This window comes from Vanessa cardui, chromosome 11, assembly GCF_905220365.1.
Source record: "Vanessa cardui chromosome 11, ilVanCard2.1, whole genome shotgun sequence".
Lineage (NCBI taxonomy): Eukaryota > Metazoa > Arthropoda > Insecta > Lepidoptera > Nymphalidae > Vanessa > Vanessa cardui.
Genome location: NC_061133.1, coordinates 11,572,986 through 11,596,089, shown reverse-complemented (window position 1 = coordinate 11,596,089; position 23,104 = coordinate 11,572,986). Strand labels below are relative to the sequence as shown.

Sequence of the window (23,104 nt, the reverse complement as noted above, 5' to 3'; positions counted from 1 at the left end):
GACCACTCGAAACGAGAAAATTACACCACGCGGCCGACCGAATAGATGGGCCAAGTCACGAAGCAGCAGCTCCGGTTACAGATAAAACTAAAAACATGAGTTTATTTCATAACAGAGATAAAGTTGCATGTCAATATAATTTCAATCATCGTTAGAAAATACGGTCCCTTCGAACACGTTCTAGGCGAGCGGAGGTTGGACTCGGCGGTCGGGAGTCGGGTGGCGGGTTTGATACAGAAAACACAAAAAGCGAATGTTTAATTTCCAGCTGCGTCGGTCTCGGGTGCGGTGACCCCGGTCGCATCTGCCACGCAACCAGGCTTCACTTGACGCGTAACGACCATACTTCTATTGAAATGGTTTCCATTCAAAGCGGTAATGTCGCTCCATATAACGTTTTATCGCAAAGGTATCAAGGAGCTCGCTTTTAGGTTAACAATGGTTAAAGCTGATTCTAAAACATCGTTAAGTTTACGTGTATGTTAATCGTTATAATCACTATATACCAAGAGAACATAATTTATATTTTGTTAGTAATTTTTCTATAAATGGACGATACCTACAGAGACGATACGCATCATAAAATTTATAGTACTTCTACGGATAAACATTAAACGTTTCGTAATTAGAGTTTAAAAAACTTATAAACCTTAAATAAACCCTTCGTAAAATCGCCAGAAATAGAGATACTATAAATTGATCTTCAATGCACGCAATGAAATTGCAAGAATAACCAAACTACAATGTTCTGGCGTGAGTTTGACGGTTATACGCAATAAAATAGTAAATGGGATTATTCTGCCAGCATTACCTACGTCGTTCCTTCAAACAACAACAAAACAGATTTAAAAGAGATATAACAGAAAATATAACTTTGTTCGTACTAATGAATAAGTTGTAAACAAAGTTGGAATTAATTTTTAGTGTTTGAAATGAATTCATTTAAGTTTTGATATCACTAAGATAATGTTGGCTTGAAAGATATATAAGATCTTCATTTTATACGTAAAAGCGCAGAAAGGAACGTCTGTCTGTACCAAGGTCCTTAGTTAAGTTGATTCACATACAAAACCATTAAGAGTTACTTTTGTTAATACGTTGACTGAAATAGTATATCTTATACTTGTTTTGACTTAATTATGGTAGACACAAAGTATGTAATATAATAATACATTACAAACAGGGAACACAAGAAAGCGACGGTCCAGATTTTCCCAACTGCGCATTAGAGTATGGGTTACATCTGGTCCATTGTGAGAGCGAGTTTCCTTTGTGAGTGTCAGATGTAACCCTACACCATAGAAACGAGATAGCTGCTACACTGGTTGAGATCCGGAATTGATCGGATCAAGCCGGTTACGGTCCTGGCCCTAGGATAGATGGGAATCAGTCTGAAAGTATTTTTTTTACAAAAAGACTCACTTGCGGTGTGGTTCTTTTAAAGTTTTCCCATACTTTTTGTATAGGGTTTCGGGGTGTTTTTATCTGTGTAACTATATATAATCAATGTTTTTGTCTATCCGTTATATATACGTTCAATCCTTTTAATATATGTGAACACTAATTCATGCCATCATGAAAATTCTTGAAAGCTGTATTGTACTATAGAATTAATCGCAATTATCTGTCTAGCTATAAAACGTTGTACCTACAAAGCTTTATATCACGCTTATTCGAATTTCAAACTCCAAATACTATTCTATTTCATTTGAAAATTTTAGTAAATTACAAAGAATACTCGTGGCTGTAAAACCGTACGGAATAACGCCGCGCTCTATGGAGGTAATTACAGGCCTGTCGGCCCGCTTGAGCTGAAACAACAATTAATTAAACACCTGCTTCTACCAAATTATCGCGTTATAAAAACATATTGTTATTTAATATAGTAAAAGGTATATAGAAATGCGTTTATTATTAGACCAACACGTTCCTGACCGATTAACATTAATAGAATACTTTAGAATTACTTACGATAACGTCGATAAATATAGGCATATATCAGCTTACCTGAAAACAAATAAGTTAATATTAAAATTTGCATGTAATAATAAGCTTTGAACTAATACTTATGACTACCAGGCAGAATATGTTATATACATAATATATTTGTATTAAACTAACATCACTGTTTATTTTCAATATTGAAAAAAAAAAACTATTGACTTGACTTTCGTGGTGGTAGTACCTTCACTTAATATAGTCAAATCACAATTGAAAAATGGTTAATAAAGTATATTCTATATATAAATACTTTACACTAGTTTACACATTCCGAACCTATAAAAAATATAAGAAAAAGATATTTATTTATGTTAATATAAATCAAAAATATGTTGAGAAAATATGATTCGAAACAAAATACGTGACGAAAACCGTGTTAAGAGTAAATAAACGTGTCGTATCCTCAACGTCTTTCTCACAGCGTGATGCACCGGTTATCATCATCAGTATTCATCATAACGTACATTTAAATTATACTTTTAATTGAATTCGGAAAAATATTTAACTGTTTTCATTTTCAGTTTAAATAACGAAACGTTTGTTTCATATTGCTTTATTAATTTTTTAAGTAAATTATTTATAATCTGTTAACAACTGGTTTATGGCGGACACTGGTCAAACTATCAGAGATACCTCGAATCGGCCTAGTAGAAGTTTATTCCAAAGATAAATTCCAGTTACACAATAATGTTTTATATAAAATGTTTTTTTTTGTTTTTTTTTTTGATATATTAAGTTCCCCTAAAGAAATTTCAACAAAAATAAAAGTACAGCCGTCTAAATTTCCAAACCGTTGGTCTTTAGGTTTAGCTCCCTCTCTCTCCTCTCGGGGAAATTGTTAGGTCAGGTCGAATTGTATCAAAATATTTATTTATACCTATCTCGTTCGTTCGTTCTTCTCGAAGTACGAATCCGATGGAGAACTTGTCCGCTTTTAATAAGACAAAGGATTATTACATTTACATAGGATTAGTATAACAGTTAATGCCTACAGAAATGTTACGAATTTAGGTATAAACAGATTTACAATTGTATACCATATCAATTTACTTAATCCCAACATACAATTTACGCTGCTTGAAATTGATAGTTATATTTGCAGCTGAGCTGGTCGTATCTATAAGACGGCGTGTTAATTCGGAGTCACGATTCACGAGAGGCAAGGCGCAAGGCGGTACGAATGCAATCACAGGCGGGAAGCCCATCCCGGCTGCATCTCCGGCGCGACGCGTTGCAGTTAAATTAAGAATTTCGAGCCCTCGCTGCTAAAAGTCAAATGTATGGAAAAGTCTTTTGAAACAAGGTTTACTGAAAAAAATGAATATAATATAGAATCATCATTTGTCAATTAACCAATCCTGTCAAAGTCGCAACATCTATTTGTTGTAGTTATGGTAGTAGATAAATATGAAATTGTTAGATTTTATCTAAGCACGTCTGTTGGATCAAGTTTTGCATTTGTAATTACTTCTCTGCTTAGGAATGATGGATTACTATATATATTATGAAACTATAAGCTACCTCAATTAAGAAATTATCTAATGCAAAGAAGTTACCAATACCGGACTGATAGTTTTGAACTTGCTTTCAAATTTTTATCTTCATACACTGGATATAAGTTTGATTTATTGGAATAATTGTCAGTTTGAATCTAGACATTTTTCTTAAGTTATGCAGTAGCACTAATTGCTGTCACTTTACATGACTTTCGTTGACTGGGTTCAATGTTAGAGAACGATCGTGAAATAGACAGTAACGTCATTAATATAATAAGGTCAGCGTAGACAGAATAATAAAAAAGTATCAGGGATTTTTCACCAGATAGTACTGGGAAATAATTATAAAACGATCGCCAAAATATTGTCGAATTTTTGGACAATTAGACAACACATGAAAGGCAAATGAGTTTACCTGAGATGAATGTGTGGTGTAGTAAAAATGGATAAAATACAATATTACTCATATTATTGGCCATAAGTGTGGCCCAAAAAGTTAAGAAAAGTAATGAAAAACATCATGATGAAGACATGTAATGACAAGCGTAAGGTATCAGTGTAGATAGAAAGGGAAAGAGAAAATCGTAAACTACATTGATAAATTGAGTAAGAAGTGCCAAATTTGAGGATATAAGTGAAGAACATAAGAGACGAATCACGTAGAGCAAATCACGTTGGACCGACTGCCTGACGAATGATTAGAATAAATGGGAAAAAATCATAACTTTTGTCCCCAGACAGATTCGCTCTCGCTACCATATTACTATACGTTCTTTTAGTAAAGAAGAAACCACTGCTTACAGTTCAGTGAACGCTCGTTCGCCTTTACTCTCATTATCATCATCGTGTTGCGTTTGATGAAGTTATCGTTGCTTCCATCCAGTTTCCGAGCTTCGCTGACTTGGAAGTTATACGTTGAACAGAGGAACGAGAATTGCCAATGTGTCCTATTCATACTTATTCTAACTTGCATCGATCTATGCTACCACTTGGGGTAACTCAAATCTATAGCCTTTAAATAACTCAGAATCAATATCTACCAATCTTTTAGCCATCCTTTAAAACAAATGTAGAAGCCTTTCCCTGCCATTTATATAACACATGATTCATGCTTATTGTTTAAGTATTGCATCAGCTATTTGGACAGAAAACCTTTTAAAACAACATGCCTCTAAATAGTAATGCTAAAATAATATCGGTCTGTGAATAGAAAACATTGAGTCGTCGGAATTTCGAATATAATTCAATTAATGAATAACAATATTGAGGCTGCCCTGAAACACAAGAAACACGTCACTAAGCAATTACTTAAGTAATTATATTTCGTTATGGTTTTAGTGAAATCTGCCACTGAAACCGCATATCCAAGAAATATAATAATTGGATTAAGACCGTCGAAGTGAAGACTTACTACAATGAGTCGATGACCGAATATAATTCGGAAAGTATTCGTAAGCTGATAGATTTCAGTATAATGTGATAAAAATATCGATGTCTGAATGTCTGGTATTTTTATTTTACTTCTTACAATGTTTAGACAAATATTTTACCCAAACAAGAACCGACAGTGTGCTTAGAGCTTAGTAAAGTGTTTCTACAATGGGTCGATGACCTATACTATTCTGCAGCTATTCGTAAATTGAATTAATTTAGCATTATATATACGACTAATAATATATTTGTTTGTAGTCAATAAACACCGACCTTACTGAACCGATTTTAATAATTCTTTTACCATTAAAAAGATCCTTCATACATAAGTAATATTCATCCCGGGTGAAGCCTTAGGCACAGCTGGTATGATATATCAAATATAGCATTCATTACATAAATCTTTTTTTTAATCTATAATTTATAAGTTAGTTTTTTTAATCAAATGTATTTTGAATTAAATTGACTTTATTAAGACCTTAACTTAAACGGTAATAACTGTTTGCCTAGACCTCGAATTAGGGTTCAATTAGCTCAGAGTTAACAGAAATTGATGTTTAGTAGACCACTGTGGGTGATTTCTATGCCAATAATCTCCGATTATCTTATGGCTCATGACCAATTCATTTACATAATTTGTTTCGTAAGTAAATGTTACATGCATTAAATTGTAATTATCGATACAATATTATTTGAATCTCCAGTTTTTAAAAAGTCTAAATGTATCAAATTATGTAACTTAGTATACCATTAACAACTTTGTCGGAGAAAAAATATTGAAGAGGAACCTTATATTAGAATGGCATAGAATGTGCGAAGGATACACAATACAACCCAGGTAGGTACAGTTAGATATTAGCGAGGAGCTAGGAACTGGTCGGGCCGGGTCCCGGTGGGTCGAGTTTCGCGACGCAGGTAGATTTGACATTGTGTAAATCGTTTTCATATGCCCATGTAAAACGGAAACTTCGAAATGTATTTCGAATACGAAGTTGCGAGGCCTTTTTTATATATATAGAAACGGGCAGGGTGCTTCAGACTGGGTACTTTCAAAATTTTACGAATAATATTAAATCCTGATTTTGTTTAGAACTTTTCGAATAGTAAACATTATTATTACGTAACATGTCCGTACCTATATATGCTTAGATCTTTGAAATTACACAACGGATTTATATATGTACAATACATGCCAACATAGTACAGAAACACTGACAGATAAATGCGAAGTCGGGGCGTGTCGCTAGTAAACATATATGTATATTTCATGCTTCTCTTTTAGCTTACTGTTGTATTATACGGTAGACAGTTTCGTCATGTTTTACAAAGCTCACACTTTAATCGTATAGCTGAACTGAAATTGTATGGTTGTTTATTAGGTCGGAAACAAAGTATTGAACACCGTTATCACTAAAAGTGAATTTAGAAACAAAGAAATAATAATCAAACGTTTCCTGTTCGCGTTATTTTAAGGTTTAACGACCGTGTCTAAAAATTGTTCGGTATTTATTTTTGTTAAGTTTGTTCTATCGGTTACTTTTAACTATCAGAACCTATTTATCATTATCGTTATTATAAACAAACAGTTGTTCGTATGCAATATAACAGTAGTTTTTTTTTATTAGCACATTCGAGATGGGCAAATATTTCGCTACAGGCAACCCTAAACAAACATCATTTTCAAACAAAGTCATTGCAATGTATTACGACAGCTACACATTATACAAAAACTTATTTCCATGCTTGTGTCTCAATATATTTGGGGGGCACAGCATGCTTTTTCCTCCTTTCTCCTCTTTTACTCGTCATCTGACCGTTTACTGAGTCTCTCTCGAATCCCACCTCACACACTCTATCCATGTCTTCTTAGGTCTTATATACCTTCCCTCTACGTTCATTGCTTTTCATTCAAAGTTAGAAATCTCTTCTCTGGACCTCATATGACTCACTAGCTGTGCTCGACTATAGGACTTTCAAACAAACTTTTAACGCCCATTTTACCCCCTCGGAGGTGGAGTTTTGTAAAATCCATTCCCAGTGGATGCTCTCACCCTATAAGGAACCTGCCAAATTTGAAGTTTGTAGGTGTTATAGTTTCTGAGATTTTATGAATAATCAGTGACTGACATTTCGCTTATATAGACAATCATTATGACTTGTATATACCAAAAATACAAAAGCGTTGTAAATGAGAATTATATAAAATTCTTATGTACCATTAATAATCCCACATCAAAGTTACTGCAGAATTTTCTACATAAACATCAAAACTTTATATGGATATATTTGATAAGAGTCGAAACTGGCGTTTGTTTAGAATTTTTAATCGAAATCACGACAACCATTAAACATTATCGTTGTTTCGGAGCTCGATGTAAACCGGTAAATTTTATTATACATGTATTAATTGCCTCATTGAATACAATAACAAAAACCGAAGACTAAATTTCGGTTTAATCGCGCGTGACTTTTGAATGAATAAATGATATTTAAATGTTAAATGAAACCCGATGCAACGTGCTTTAACAGATTTCGCCACATTTCCAAACTGACAATTTTTTTAGTTATTTTATTGATGGAATTTGATGATGATTGATGGTTTTATGCAAATATTACTGACAAATCATTCTAATAATAATAAAAAAAAAATAAGTACAATATTCAATATAAATTAAATTAAATAATTAACAAAACAGCATCAAGATATTCGCACATTCGGTAAGCAAAGGTCAAGCTATGTACGTGTACGAGCGGCACTCAAACGATCATAAACTCGATTAGGAAGTGATTGATGGTATCGGGAGGGAAGGGGGGGGGGGGGTCTGTATGCGGGTTGCGTTACGCAGGGGCGGGAGACTAATCGATAGTTGGGGATATGATAAGGATATTTGGGAACTTTTTGGGACGGATATCTGAAACATTACTTACACACGCACATCTGACAGTAATTGTGTTCACGTCATGTAACTTAAAACCTTAACATAAAGGACCCAAAAATGTCCAATTTCGAAACGAACTTGTTTTGACCTGTAAATGTTGAATTTCTGAGCAAAATTCTCATTGCTGTTAATGAGTCTGCGCTTATTGGAGTTATTGGATTAAGCTGTTCTGCTGCATGTTTGCGGTTATAATACATCAGGATTTGTTTTAAGAATACTTGATCTTTTCATAATATTTTCTTTCACCGCACGAAAGAAACGAATAATTACTGCATTATTATTAAATTTATTTGAACATTAAATTAAGTAATATAATAAAAGATCAGTTCAATTTATCTAATAAATATTATAAAACATTTATTTCGAAATATTTAAGTGATCTATAGAAGTACAGGTTATAACTAAGAAAACGAGTATAATATAATGTATCCAGCCGCTCTGCCAGTGATCATGAGGGGTACATTTTGTAATTTTCGGTACCCCTGATAACATAAATGTAAATTTCCCTTCATTTCATTTATCAGTAGTTAAGATGTGAAAGCGTAACAAACTCACTTTCGCATAATGAGAAACAGAACAAAGATTAGATCAGTACTGATTAAATAACTTTTATGAACTTTGTACTGCGTGCTGGCACATGCGTAAGCTAATAATAAGCCCGTTGGAGATCACGTTTCGCAACCTTCCTACATTTTATGAGATAGATGACCTAAGGTCGTGGTGTCGAGTGACAGATATGGGCATACTCGAGCGACAATACGCCGAGGACGACAAGGATATCCTCCTCCTTCCTCGTATTCCTTCGAGTTTAAAAGTTTATACAAGTATTTTATAACGAACGGCGCGTCCAATTTATGTAAAGCAATAAATTTTATAAGGAATTATAGTTACAGGACATCGAATAGAACACACCGATTTTAATATATTTAAAATCCAGGCAAGCCTTACTATGTTTTCATGTATTATATATGTTTATAACTCATCAAGTTCAGGGTAATAGAAATAAATATGATATACACGAACTTTTTATCACCGTCGTGGAAATAGTTCTAAATCTTTACCCCACAGACACAGGACTGGCTGATACTACGATAAAGTAATTCCTTTCAGGCAACTTATTTGACTCAAGCAAACATGAAAGTCAAAACCAGTAGCAAACCAGAAAACCTTCTGCCTCAATGGAAGCAAAATGACGGAAAACGAATAATTCTACGTCCGCTACAAATTCTTTTACGTCGCGAACAAACCATGTTTATACAATACAATTAAACTTTTCTGAAGTTAACTTATTTCCAATATTATAAAATCGTCATAACCTTCAAGTATTTTTTAGAAAGAGAAATATGTTTGCAATGCTATTTCTACTTAAACTTTAAATAAAGTTATGTTGTAGAAAACAGAAATAAGGTCAATGGGTAAAATCAAGTTCATACTAAAATATTACGTTTAATATCGTCACATGATAAATAAATTGGAACACAAGTATTTGTTCATTATATTACTTGAAGCGGTTTTAATTATTTACTGAATCTATACGTATCTCTCTCTTTCACAACCAAACCAATGAACCGAATCTGATGAGATTTGGTGTGAAGCGAACTTGAACTCCAAGGAAACACAAAGGCCTTTTTATGCCTGACTCATAACAATCAACCCCTCAAAACGCAAGCGAAGCTGAGCGCGACAACTAGTTTCACATATAGCGAATTTAAGGTCACTGGAAAACGTAATAATAAAAGCCTGTTCAATTCCTTTGTGTGACAATATCTTGTTTATTTATTTATCGGCGCTATCCTTGATAAGAAGGACAGCATCACGTTTTCCTCGATCGACAAAATTCTTATTTATATCCCATAGAAAGATTTTCCGTTAATCAAACTATTAATCACTTTCTTGTTACATTTTTTGTTTGGATTACGTTACCGAGATTATTTCTTTGTTTCATTCACGATCTGTTTAGTCGCCTAAATTAAACGCCATACATCACGATGTCAAAGTCGAACGACCTCGTTAAACGGCATTTATTTACACACAACATGTTCCTCTTTGCGGATGTCGGGTAATAAAAATAGTGATCAGAATAAACGGCTAAATAAAATTCGTCAATTTTAAACGAAAGCTATTTCCATCGTACGCGAATCCGTGCCGAATGTCAATGGCATGTGAGCGACGCGCGAGTTACGCACGCTTTTGGACGTTATAGGCTTTAGAATGGAGCTTCATGAATTCTCATCAGATATGGGGACATATCTGTCAGTACCGGACTACATAGCTGATGTAGTATTATTACTTTCATAATAACGGTTAATTTTATGTCCAAAGAGTTTTCTATCAAGTATGGATAATAAAATGCAGTGCTTCAATATATTTTTTGGAGTCAAAAGGTTAACTTTTTTTTCTGTATTTATTTTTTTGCCTTTTAAATATTTTCAAATACGAGTGTTAGTCCACTGACCTTGACAGAGTACTGTAAAGTGGAACGTATCTCGACATACTAAGATGAATGCCAGTCCTACTTTAGATGGCGCATCTCCCAGATACGGCACTACAATGACGTGACGTACAATCGTACTTATTTATGTATATGATTCGAAGATATACCCTATACACTAAAAAAAAATACGTATAATTTCGAAAACATTGATGGCTTAGTAATTCTAAACAAGAAACTAAAAGTAATAACAATAATCGAAAAATAGGCTTTGACAAGCAAGTCTAAATGATTTTACAAGAGTTAATTAAACGAAACCATCCTTATCTGATATCTATATGTACTGTTGAAAAGAACTATAAAATAAGCAAATTGATTGATAGAAATTTTCCTGTACTAATAGTTGAGTAGGTCTTCGGCAGTTCATAACATCAGTAATACTTACTGATCCACGGTATTCACAAAATCGTTTGTCTGGCGCAAATGCATTACGCAAATTACATAGACTAGGTCAACATAAAACCACCTTTATCAACATCGACTACCAATTTTGCGGTTCTGGTGATCTATGGTATATTAGATATTCGATGAACCATTGTTAATCGATCCTTAGCAGCTGTTGACCAGGAAACGTTCCAGTTGAATACCTACCAATAATATACAACATATATATTATGTATTTGGATAAATTATGCATGAGCATTATTAACCTGTTCAAATCTGTACATTAACTACTACTCAAATGCAGTCTGCATTTGCGTAGTACAGATTATATTTGAGTGTATTCGTTGGACTAGAAATTAATAAGATTTAATTATAGGCACTCAATTATCGACCGTTTTTAAAAACTTCCCTTGCAAGAAATAAAAAAAATAGCTTGTAATATGATGCTCAAAGACAAATGGTGTTTAAGTTGCAGGTTCGATCCTGGCCCTCTTAGATAATTATAGTCCCCACAAATAAAACTCGAGAAAATTATACAAATTGTCACAAAACCAGAAAAATAATGCTGTATCGAGAATTGTGAATATTATTAAAATATTTAACTTCACCTTCGAATGACTGGGTCATATCTTGCAAGTGAATTTTAAACCAGTTCCTTTCAACCGATTGAGCTAAAATTTTGCGCACACTTTCGCTACTGGTGACAATATAATCTTGTATCCTATATTTTATTCATTTTGAATTGCATATGTATCGTACACGTGCAAAAAAAGGAGTCTAATATTTTCAGGATCTATCTGGGTATGTGAGTTTTTTTTATTCCACTGTAACTTTTGAAATGCTTGAAAAGATTTTGATTTTAGGCATGTCATTAGAATCTTTTCATAATACAGAGAGACAGCATTAAAAAATTCCGTTTAATATGATACTTGGGACTCTAAAAAAAGGTGATAAATTGAATGACGTAAAAACAATAATATTATATTATACCTATATCTAAGAAAAAAATTCTTTGCTCGCGAAAACAACGCGATATATATTATGTTGATAAATAAATAAATAATTTCTAGATAAAAGAAAGTTATTAGTGATCTTTTTGAAACATTTATAATAATTATATAATTGTCATTGTTATTTCCAGCATCTTCTTTGTATATCGGTCTAAGTTTAAGGAAAACTAAGCATAACTAAGCGAAAATCGTATCGACTTTAAATAACCTTACGATACAATATTTGTTTTTATTTTAATATTAAACTCTCAAATACAAAATAAAAGACTATGAAAATCAAACAGGCTTATGTTGTAAAAATAAGAAAAGAAAAGGAAAATGAATATTCCACCAAATGTTTACGTAATAAGAATAATACAATGTGTTCGTATTTTCACTAAACAAATAGCATGACAGCTAATTTGTAGCTCGAGAGATTTTAAGTCTAATTCGATATCTGCGAATATCTCCTTTCACAAGACACCAATTAGCGTTTGGTGACGACGCGAAAAGACATGATTAATGGCCAATTTACTTACGCGAATTTTACACCAACGTTAACTAAAATTGTATTATAAAAATGTTTACTCTATAATATATTTATACAATGCCAATGTTTTGGATAAGATCTATTATTATTGTTACTAAAATTATTTACTATTATTTTCAATATTAATAATCACAGCTTTTATCGTCGGCTTATATTTTACTTGTTATTTCATATGTAGTATAATAAAAATTACACTATGGCTAATCTTATATATATTTTAAAGTGATTTAATTAAAGGTGGGTTTTCGACATGAATGTATATTGCAAAATTCTGATCTCATTTTGAGTTTCTGATACAAATCAGCAAATCACGTGTTTTCCTGCTATTGAGGTCGTTTATTTATTTGTCAAAAATCTTTTTTTTAGTCAAGAAAGTACCTTATCACATTCTTCCAATCGCAGTGAACTATTTTCTTAATATTTATTGTTAGCATTTGATCCAATAACTTTAAGTTATGTATCGGTACAACGACCTCGCAAGTGTGTTAATTAGGTGTTTCAAACCTTTTTTTACGTAGCACTATAAGCTATTAAAGTGCTTATGGGTTAGTGATAAGGTTGAAAATTCGTGTTACGGTGGCCTAGTTAAATTATGTCACGTCATGTAATGGGTAAGGTGGCGGTTCCCATGACCTGCTTAAGTAACCAAAGCGATGGCAGAACGAGTCGTTATCTCTGCACTCTCCCGTTTGATATTCCGTAAGTTTGATAAGCACATACAAGACCTCGCCCGAAAAATAATCTTTGGATATTCGGCACAAATAAATAGTATAATTTATTGCTATACCTAAATCCACGATGGCAATAAATCTTGCGCGCGGTAAGGTATTTGTTTCAATTATTAATACTGTATATAATTTGAAGTCTATAAAATATATATATATATATATATATATATATATATATATATTGCTATTACATAGATTTAAGAATAAAGTCGAGACGTTTATGTTAATAAATAAATATATTTTATTCATCAATCGCTAACACCAAACAAAATAGAAAATGGTTAGTTCATTAAAATACTTGAATCGCATTTTGTTATAATAATATTATTTTTCATATTAACTCCTTCATCAGACACTACATTCTATTCCAGCCGAAGTATGAATAGAGACAAAAATAAACTTAGTTTAACGTATTTCATGCGATTTGCTAATAACTCAAATTATTGTGTACTACAAACATTTTATAACAAATATATCTTATAATACATCACTATTTATTTCCACTTTTATTTTGCCTCCAAAATCCATAGTGAAAATTAAAGATTTATCAAGCTCTCGACCTATTATAAATCTGATATTGCGTCAATTTTCAGTGAAAACGTCGTTTATTTGACTTTTCTCCTCTTATGATTGTAATAGGGTATAATGAATTTTACAGTCAGGTTTTAATTTTTATACAATTTAATGACATATATAAAAAAGTCTTGGGGACAGTCGTTTTGAACAAAGCTTTATCATAATCACATTGTATTGTTGCATTTCATATATGAGTAGCTATCACGTCATATTTTGTTGACATTACGATGTAATGAAAGCAACTAACCTATAATTCGTAAACCTTGATCAAAGGCAGATTAACGAAATTGGCTCTTATCTGAGCGCATATTGGTCGCCTAGTACGTCATAGGCCATCGACCTAACCTAACCATTCAGATTTAATTATTTTATTTTATTTTGATCAGTGTTTCAGAAACTGTAGGATAATGAAAAAAAAATAAATAGCTCGTGAAATATAACATAATTCAAATAAATTTATTGATTATAAAGAAATGCATTAAACATTTGTAGAAAAAATAGACGATAAGGTACAATTGCAATGAAATCCTGCAAGTTATATATATCAGAGCTTACCTATTTAAGTTACACGAAGAAAAATCTTATAATATATTAATAAAAACATATCATTCAAGATGATCAAAGAGAGCTAATCTCTCTTTGAACAAAAAAAAAATCTTATTTATAATAAGTAATTGTATCTGATTTTCTGTTTGAGCTATTGGTTGGACTCCAAGGAAATAGATGCACTATTTATTTTTATGCCTACTTGCCGTATTAAGCATATGCCGCACAGTATTATAATTTATAACCAATGTCATAGATTTTATATCATCTTACCTAAATATAGATTTTTATTCTATTCAATTATATTGGATTCAAATTGTTACTTCGTCATGAAATAGGTAAAATACAGTTAATAACCTAACACAGCAAATATTACAAAATATCATTTGTAATGTTTTTTTAAGATTTACATTATCAAACATTCAATAGCTTATCGAAATATTGTGGCATGTATTAAGGAGCAATTAAATTGAATTATAAATTATCAGCAAAGGGTCCTGAAGCGTGACTCATTATAAATTAATATTTAATGACAACACTAACATAAATTAAAATTGATATTGTTGTAAATCTATTTTGGTTAGACCTTAATATTTTATAGTGAATGCGCCGGCTTGTTTTGCAATGCCTGTGTTAAATAATTATCCAATAATTCGCGTGCTATATATTATGCGTATGACACTATGACAAAAAAAATGCCTACAAGTCTCAAAAAGGGTTTCTACTCAATCAGAAGAACAAGGAACAACAAAGGAAAAATTAATTATACGAAAAAAAAATACATATATTTTTTTAATACTAAAATTGTATATTAATTCAAGATATTATTAATATTTTTTTTATACTCAAGCAAATACAGAATTGCTATTGAAAAGTTAAGTCGTCAAAAACATCGCCTCGAAATAATTTCGTAAATTAATTTATTTGTATAGATAAATAATATAGTTCCTAGCTAGATAATATTTGAGTTACGTTTAAAAATATATTTCATTCAAAATAAGCTGTCTCGTAGCCTCTTAAAAATAAACATTTTTATGAAGGCAAGTGTAACCATAATATTTCTATTATTTTATATTTTTTATATTATTATTTTTACATGAAGTATTTATGTTTCATAAAAATCTGTAATCAATCGAAATGCATATTTTGTATGTTATAGAAATAAAAAGTAAGCAAAAGCGATAATAACATAAAATGACTTGAAGAAGACCGATGTTCGAAAACAGTTACAGAAGTACTAAAAGGAAATATTGACCAACCGAGAATAAATAAGAAACTGAAAAACTATTTTCTCCGTATTACTAATAAAGACTTAAAAATACAACAATATTCTTAGGATTTCTTATAGATGTCTTTTTCAATCACAAGAAACTTTGCAATATTAAGTATTCTGGTTAAGGTTTTATAATGAGATTATTTATTACTTACTTATATATCACATAAGTAGATCTATACAGTTCTATATGCGCGAAATTAATACAAACATAAATTGAAACAAATAATAAAAAAGCAATGAATATCACGACACAATCAAAATCTTGGGACAAAATAAAATATACCGAAAAAGTTGAATTAAAAATGCATTTAAAGGCAGCATCGCTCGAATACGTCAAAAGATATATAGAGACTATATCATTAATATTGAAAATAAAATGTAACATACACACGACATCATTGACACAACCGCTGACGAGCTTCTGAAGTCATTTATTATGGAAATATTCGGAGAATCAAGTACGACGATGATGATAATAATGGATTAAATTAAATAATAAATTTATCTTTATATGTTTAATTCTTCGGTGCGAGAGTACTACAGCTGTCCTCCATAATGGCTGTATATTTGAGTGGATTACTGGGTTAGTTTAGTTTGTAATCGGGTTCCACTTCAAACAAATAAAATAATCTTATTCCACCCTTATGATACCAGTACGCGATACAAATAGTATATACTACAATTTTCACTCGTCTTAGTTTTAATCAGCAAGAATAAACAAATACCAAGATGACGTATTTGTATTATTTAATAATGGTTGAATTTTCACACACACACTGTAGGTATGTATTATATGGTTTTGCACTTCTGCATCCCTTGCCGTTTCGGTCTCGGATTTTACACTGATAGATACGAGAATTATATATTTGGTACTAAAATATTATATGCTACGAATGCAGTATCATGGATATCTAATCCTTCGAACTAGCGTCAACGCGACTCTTTGAAATTACAGACAGAAATATTTTCAAGTATGAATTATGTTATAAATTTTATTTTATAAATATTAGAACAAAGATCACGTACAGTTTTATTACATGGAAGTATATATTTCGTAACAATGCCTTACAGTACAAGTTAAAACAAACCAAATATTATGAATACTACCATTGAATTAGTTCTCAAGATCTTAACAATGGAAATGAAGTCAACTTCGCGTAAACCTTTGATAAAACTGCTTTACAACCCCATCGACGTTATTCCCAGAACAATCTCAAGGTTCAATCGGAGACGCGTATTGTTCTGACGGTACGCTCAGGTATATGCATATCGGAGTCAACGAAATCTCAGGTAGATAAGCAGGTATAACGAACTGGCGTAATATGAACTTTTGCAGAACACTGGGTCATTGGCACACGAATAAAAACTAGTTTTTATTATCTTATAACATATAAAAAATATCCTTTATATTTCTAATACAAGATCACCGCCCACGTGATTTATATTGCTACTCCGAGGCATGCATTTTTGATGCACTTTTAAAACTTTTAAAAAAATCTATTCAACCAATTGAAGGAATTTAGACAAAGCATTGTATCTTTGGAAATTCCATTGAATTGATTCCAATGAAGCTCATGAAGCTTTATTGGAATTAAGTAAGTTTCGCTAAGACCGAAACGTTTTGTCAGAGGTAGAAGGATGGATCGAGTTTTGGAGTCGCAATTAGATACGGCAGGGCGGAGACGGGCGCGACCCGGGCGCGGTTCGGACCGCTCCCGATCAATCAGCTCGCATACCCGCGGTAATTAATTTATTGGACGATCTAGACCTAGACTCTAGCTTGTACATGCTTGATTATAAACTTATTTAAAGATTACCTGCAAATACATCATTTAAAATAAATGATGATTTTGTTAATACAACATTTACTAAACGACTACGAAAAAAAAATTAAATCTTACTTCTCAAATAATTAAGTTCGAATGGACGCATATTTTTTACTCTTAACACGCTAGAATGACTGAACAAATAGGTATAAAACTTAGCACATAAGTAGATTAAAGCATGGAATAACAAATAAGTAACTTTTTATCTCTAATTTCCCTCCTCCAAACGCGGGCGAGAACTAGTAGTTTATACTCCTGTAAGCTCCATATATAAAGTCTAGATTTTCAATTCCTTTAAAATTAGTTTCTGGGATTGTGTGAATGTATATATAGCGTTATCATAAAGAAGATATCTTAATATAAATATTATTTCTATATGAATGAATTAAATATTAGTTATTAGTCGTAAACACGAACATGAAATAAAATATGATATACCTATACGAACTGACTAACTTTCTATGTCGGTGTTCATGAAAGCCCAACTAGTGGGTACATCACTTCGAGAACGTTATGATTATCTTGTCATTCGTGAGCATCTCACTACGATAATCTTAGAACATGGAGATATTAATAGTAAGGCACTCGAATGGAAACAATAAACTCAGTAGTTATCAACTCAACTCAAGTACAAAGGCAAAAAAGACCGGCTTAGAATAAAAAAAAATCTCCGGAATGTCTTAAATAAGTTAAAATGTTAATTTAAAACGAGTCCTTATTTGCATTCATCGAACGCGTGTAGAACTCCTTCTTTCTCCGAGCGCAGACTCAGGGTCGGGTTTTTAGGGCCCTCGACCTGATCGACGCGATCTCGGAATAATCAAGCGTACCTCCCCTCGTTGCGGTCGTTCACACACAATCGACGCGCCTAGCGCCGTAAGGGCCCTACCTACGCAGGACGAGTCGACACAAAGCATCCACCCATACCTAACAACCCTCGCGGTGCCGTACGATGCACTACACGTAGCGCGTTTCCAATATCACGAAAACAACCTTAACGTCATGTATCGTAGGTCGTTATTGTAAGTTATAAACAGGCGTTGCAAACATTTCGACAACGGAAAGCGGCTCCGGCGAATCAAAAACGAGACAAATGTGGAGCAATAAAGCGCAGAATCGGCCAAAGTCGGGTCGCTGTCGGAGGACGCAATGTGCATTCGATTGCAGAAAACATGAATATTGAAAACCGCTCTTATGTCTTACACGGTGAATCGAATACACTTCGACGAGTAAATCAAAACGCCACGTGTTTACAGAGGGCACTAGTTAGTGCCGATTAGGAACACTGAAGTTCCTAACTCGACGCACATGTTGTAAAATGTAAACTTATTTCGCGCGCTAACTTTGTTATAGTTCACTGAAATAAATTCGAAATTCGAAACGTCTTCGTAATAAAACATTACGATGACCATTAAAAACCGCATAAAAGTTTGAAACTGTTTCAAGGGGGCTTTCTCTCGCGTTTTAACGCTGGACTGAATAGTAGTAAAAATATTGTATGCGTACAGAAACTTTACACAAAACAATTTTTTTTAAGGATTTTTTTTGTATCGAGGATATGCTTTTTACGCAAATCGACTTTCTAAAGGGAGAATGTTCAATAAATGCATTAATAAGACCAATTAAATGAAATAGAAACTGACATAAAAGCATTACAATTAACAAATGTGAGTATTTATGAAAAATAATATATTATTTATGTTTTATAAACCACTTTTAGGTTATTTTAATTATTAATAGCATCCAATTTTGAACTGTTACAAAATAATAATATATTGGACATGTCTTAACCATGTTATAATAATTAAATATAAGGAGATTTAATTTCATTACGAGCCTAAATATAATTACTCAAAATAAATACCTAAGTAATATAAAGTTAGGTAATATAATTTAATTAATCATTGAAAATTTTAATCTGTGTTACTTATATATAAATCTTTTAAAAATGGAATACTTATAATGGAAATCTCTTTTATCATATTCTTTTTTTTGTGTTTATATATTTGTATATTAGTGTTAGAGAATAAATTTTACTTCTTAAGTGATTAATAAAAAAATTAAATAAAATTGAAAATCATAGTAATTATGTGTAGGCCGTATAAGTGCTACCAAAGAAGTTAAGTTTATTTGAATGGGTGCATTACTTTAAGTAATTGTGTGTGTTAATACTACCGTCCATAGTTCTGTGTATTGTAATAAAATAACAATGGCTTATGTTATTCCTGTGGGTCACAAGTTTTCACATACATACATAATGTTACCCTTACATCTTAAACAATCAAATCACATTTGAAAGGAATTAATAATTACTATTTTTAGACTTGTCGGAGTTAGGGGTGTTTCAATTTAAATTTCTATAACATTGTTATGCTTAAATCGACACAATTACAATACTATCTAGTTCTTTATTAATACTTTTAAGTTACTTATATAAATGAAAATAATTAACATGAACTCAGAGAATAAACAACAATTTATGTTTGAAAAATATTTGTACTGGATATTTTTATGATTTATAATTATTAATAATATTAAAAATATAAATAGAAAGGCCTAATAAAATAGTTGTTACTAAGAGGAAGTTGTGTTTACTAACAGATTAAAACAAGCCTGTTAGGTCAATATTGTTAGTAAGAACAATATGGCATTTTTCTCTTATATCAACAGCCTAAGGGCAACTTAAATGACACGAGGTAATTTGTATAGGTACATAAAAATGACTCACCATACGACACCAAAGGCGCCGTAGCCTATGGGGCGGTCGGGCTGTACGTCGGTCGGTATGGCCGGCGTCTGGTAGTAGGGCGCCGCCGCCGCCAGGATGGCGCCCTGCGGCGCGCTCTGCGTACCGCCCTGCATCAGGGACATGGACACACTCATGGAGACGCGAGAGTGCCGCGCGGGGCCGCTTACAGCCGCCATCCAACCGCTCCGCGGCTCGCCGTCACCGCAGACTCATCACACGGTCAACCTCTCGGCCTCGACACTGTGCCTCGATCACCAGACCGCTCCCGGTTGACACGCGACGCTATCACCGGTTACTTCTTTATTATTCATGCTCGAACGACTATGCGGGAATCACTCAACGCACTTTACACGGATAAACGGGACACCTGTCAATTTCACCGATTATTTACACGTTTAACGGGTTATTTTGCAGTTATCGATAGCACGGAGATAAGTTTTGATTCCAGTTTTAAATGTTTCAGGACAAAGGATGAGACCGTGATAAATAATAATTATTTTAACGCTACACGCAATCGTCCACACGGTACGGAAATCGAGCGAGACTGGCCTGCTTTGGAAGGGGGAGGAAGCAGTATGAGAGCGAGACAAAAAACAACAATGGCGGCGACGCAATGAACAGCTGCTTTGCTTGATGTTGGCTTTGGCTTGGCTTGCTTCGGTCGACTCACTCAATACAGCAAATGGGCAAAATCTGCGCTAACCCGAATATTTTTATTTTTAATTTTTATTTTAACGAGACGACAAAAGTTTCTTACATTTTAACCATTTTTGAATGTTTTGTACTCTTGCTATTTTTTTGGAAATTCAACAATAACTTTAAAAAAAATTATTGTAACACTATAATTATACTTTTTTATATTCAATTAAAACCTTTTTCTTAATAATATATCATAAAAATGTATCATTATGCAACTTTTATTTTGACTGTGTGGTTATCTACATTTTAAACTAGATTTTAATGTCAACTTTATTCTAAAGTCATAACAGAACACTGTTTTTACTTTTAGTTTATCGCAACCAAATTACCTATTCAGATTCACACTAAATATTATCTGTAAATATATATATATTGGTTATATAAAAAAAAAACATATTACTTAGCTTATGTCATAATTTTGTATTCAAATAAATCAGTCACTGGTGCTTCTATAGTTTTGAAAGGTTTACTTTTTTTATTTAGTACCTACCTACTTTAGATATCAAGATTATGACCCAACGAAAAGTATATAATCTTACGTACGTATTTTAAATTTTACACGGAAACATCTAGTAATAAAAATTAAAATATTGTAATATGGTATGCAGTTTCATGGAAATCAACTTATTCCGACTAGCGTCATTATGTCGTGTCGAGTCGCGTCAGTAACGATACATAAGTCTTTATTTCACTACAAAATAAAACGTATTTATTACATTATCCAAAAAAAATTGCTGTAAGTATTGTATAGTATTCTGAATTACGTCGAGAAAACGAAAAAATTTAACGAATATGTAAGGAAATATTGATAAGTACCTTCATACGTTTAGATTAAAGAAAAAAGTATTTATTTCAAACCAGGATTAAAAATTAGTTTTTAACTTAAGTAGTATTTTGTATCCCTATAATTAGCTTCAATAAAAATTGTATTATATATTTTCTTCTTTCTCTAGTCTAGGTCTGCTTTCTTAATTTTTAAGTAGAATTTAACAACGAGTACATTAAGGTTTAAAAATATATGAACTTCTTGCGTTATACCTGTGTCCTGTGTGATCGGAAATAGGGATTCGTTGTTGCTGTCTTTAGTCTATTAGAGGAATAGCCAATGATTTAAAATTTAATGATATATAGATGCAATGTGATTAACTAATATTTCAAGAATTTAAACTGTGTTAATCATATCTGTAATCGACGGAGTAAATATAAAATCATAGCATGTGTCTTTGTTTAAATGATAAATAGCAGCAACTATAGCATATTCCAATGTATATATTTCATGGGATATTTGCTAATCACTAAATCAGCTATATTGTGCACTACAAATTAATAATTAATATATCTCTTTGTTATATTTATAATACAAAACTACTTATTTCCACTTTAATTTTATTTCCAAAATTCCGATAAGAGTTTCGTCGTCGTTGAAATTGCAATTTTTTCGCAAATCTATATTGAATATCAAGAGCTTTCAAGCAATGATAACACGTGCACGTCAATTTTCTATAAAATTTTTCATATTTGTCTTTTTACATATTATCATTGGAATAAAGTATAGAGTTATGCACCATATTTGAACAGGATACAAAGTTGTTTATTGTATTTTAGATACTTACCAATGCAGACAAACATTAAAGACCCTTTTACATTTAAAATGTTTTCTTCATTTGTTTAAATTTTATCCGTAATTCTATCACACGTGTTTATGAGCATGTTATGTGTTTTTAGTACACATAGTATGAGTTCAATGGATTGGATGGATAAAGGATGATAACGCCCGAGCTTCAGGCTGGCCATGACTGTGACCTTAAAAATTTTACTTGTGTATGATATTTAAACAACAATTGTATATGATAATACATATAGCGAGAATCATTGTACTATTTTCGAATATTGCTAAAAGTATGACATATCTAAATGTAATTTTCCTGTGCCTATAAAATGCTGGATCTATGAAATCATGTTCAAACCCCAAAAACAAACACCGTATTTAATATTCGTAATACAATACTACTAGATAAACTTATGCCACGCCTTATGCTGCCCCGTTCTATTTCGTTTTCAATTTTGAATTCCATATAGTATTCCGTTTTTAAAGTCAATAACCCTAAATTTTTGTTGTTCCAGTTTTTCGTTGTAGAAGTAGGAAAGTTACTTAAAGTATTATGAAATATTTTATAAATGGAATATAATATAATTATGGAAGCAGTTGTAGACATTGGTTTGTCTACCTTGAATTAATAAAGAAATGTCAAACGATGTTAGTAAAAAAACATATTCCGAAAGGTTCCAATTTATTTATTACATACAATAATATGGAGTATAGTTTAAGAAAACGGTCCTGGGTTCTCGTTAATGGTTGTTGAACACGAAAAAACAACTTCACGAGAAAATCAAATTTGCTTTTTAATAAAATACTTACATTT

At 32.1% G+C, this 23,104-nt stretch overlaps 1 protein-coding gene across 2 annotated transcripts in view; it reads right to left on the bottom strand.

The window, feature by feature from the left end:
* Positions 1-20,556, bottom strand: part of LOC124533324 (serine/threonine-protein kinase NLK) — a 120,444-nt gene extending 99,888 nt beyond the window's left edge. The window contains exon 1 of one of the 2 annotated variants that reach the window (XM_047108523.1): positions 19,962-20,556. In XM_047108523.1, coding sequence (XP_046964479.1) covers positions 19,962-20,158 — 197 coding nt within the window. In that variant the 5' untranslated portion in view covers positions 20,159-20,556. The remainder of the gene's footprint in view (positions 1-19,961) is intronic. The other variant, XM_047108524.1, reaches the window with a different exon arrangement.
* Positions 20,557-23,104: the final 2,548 nt, after the last annotated feature.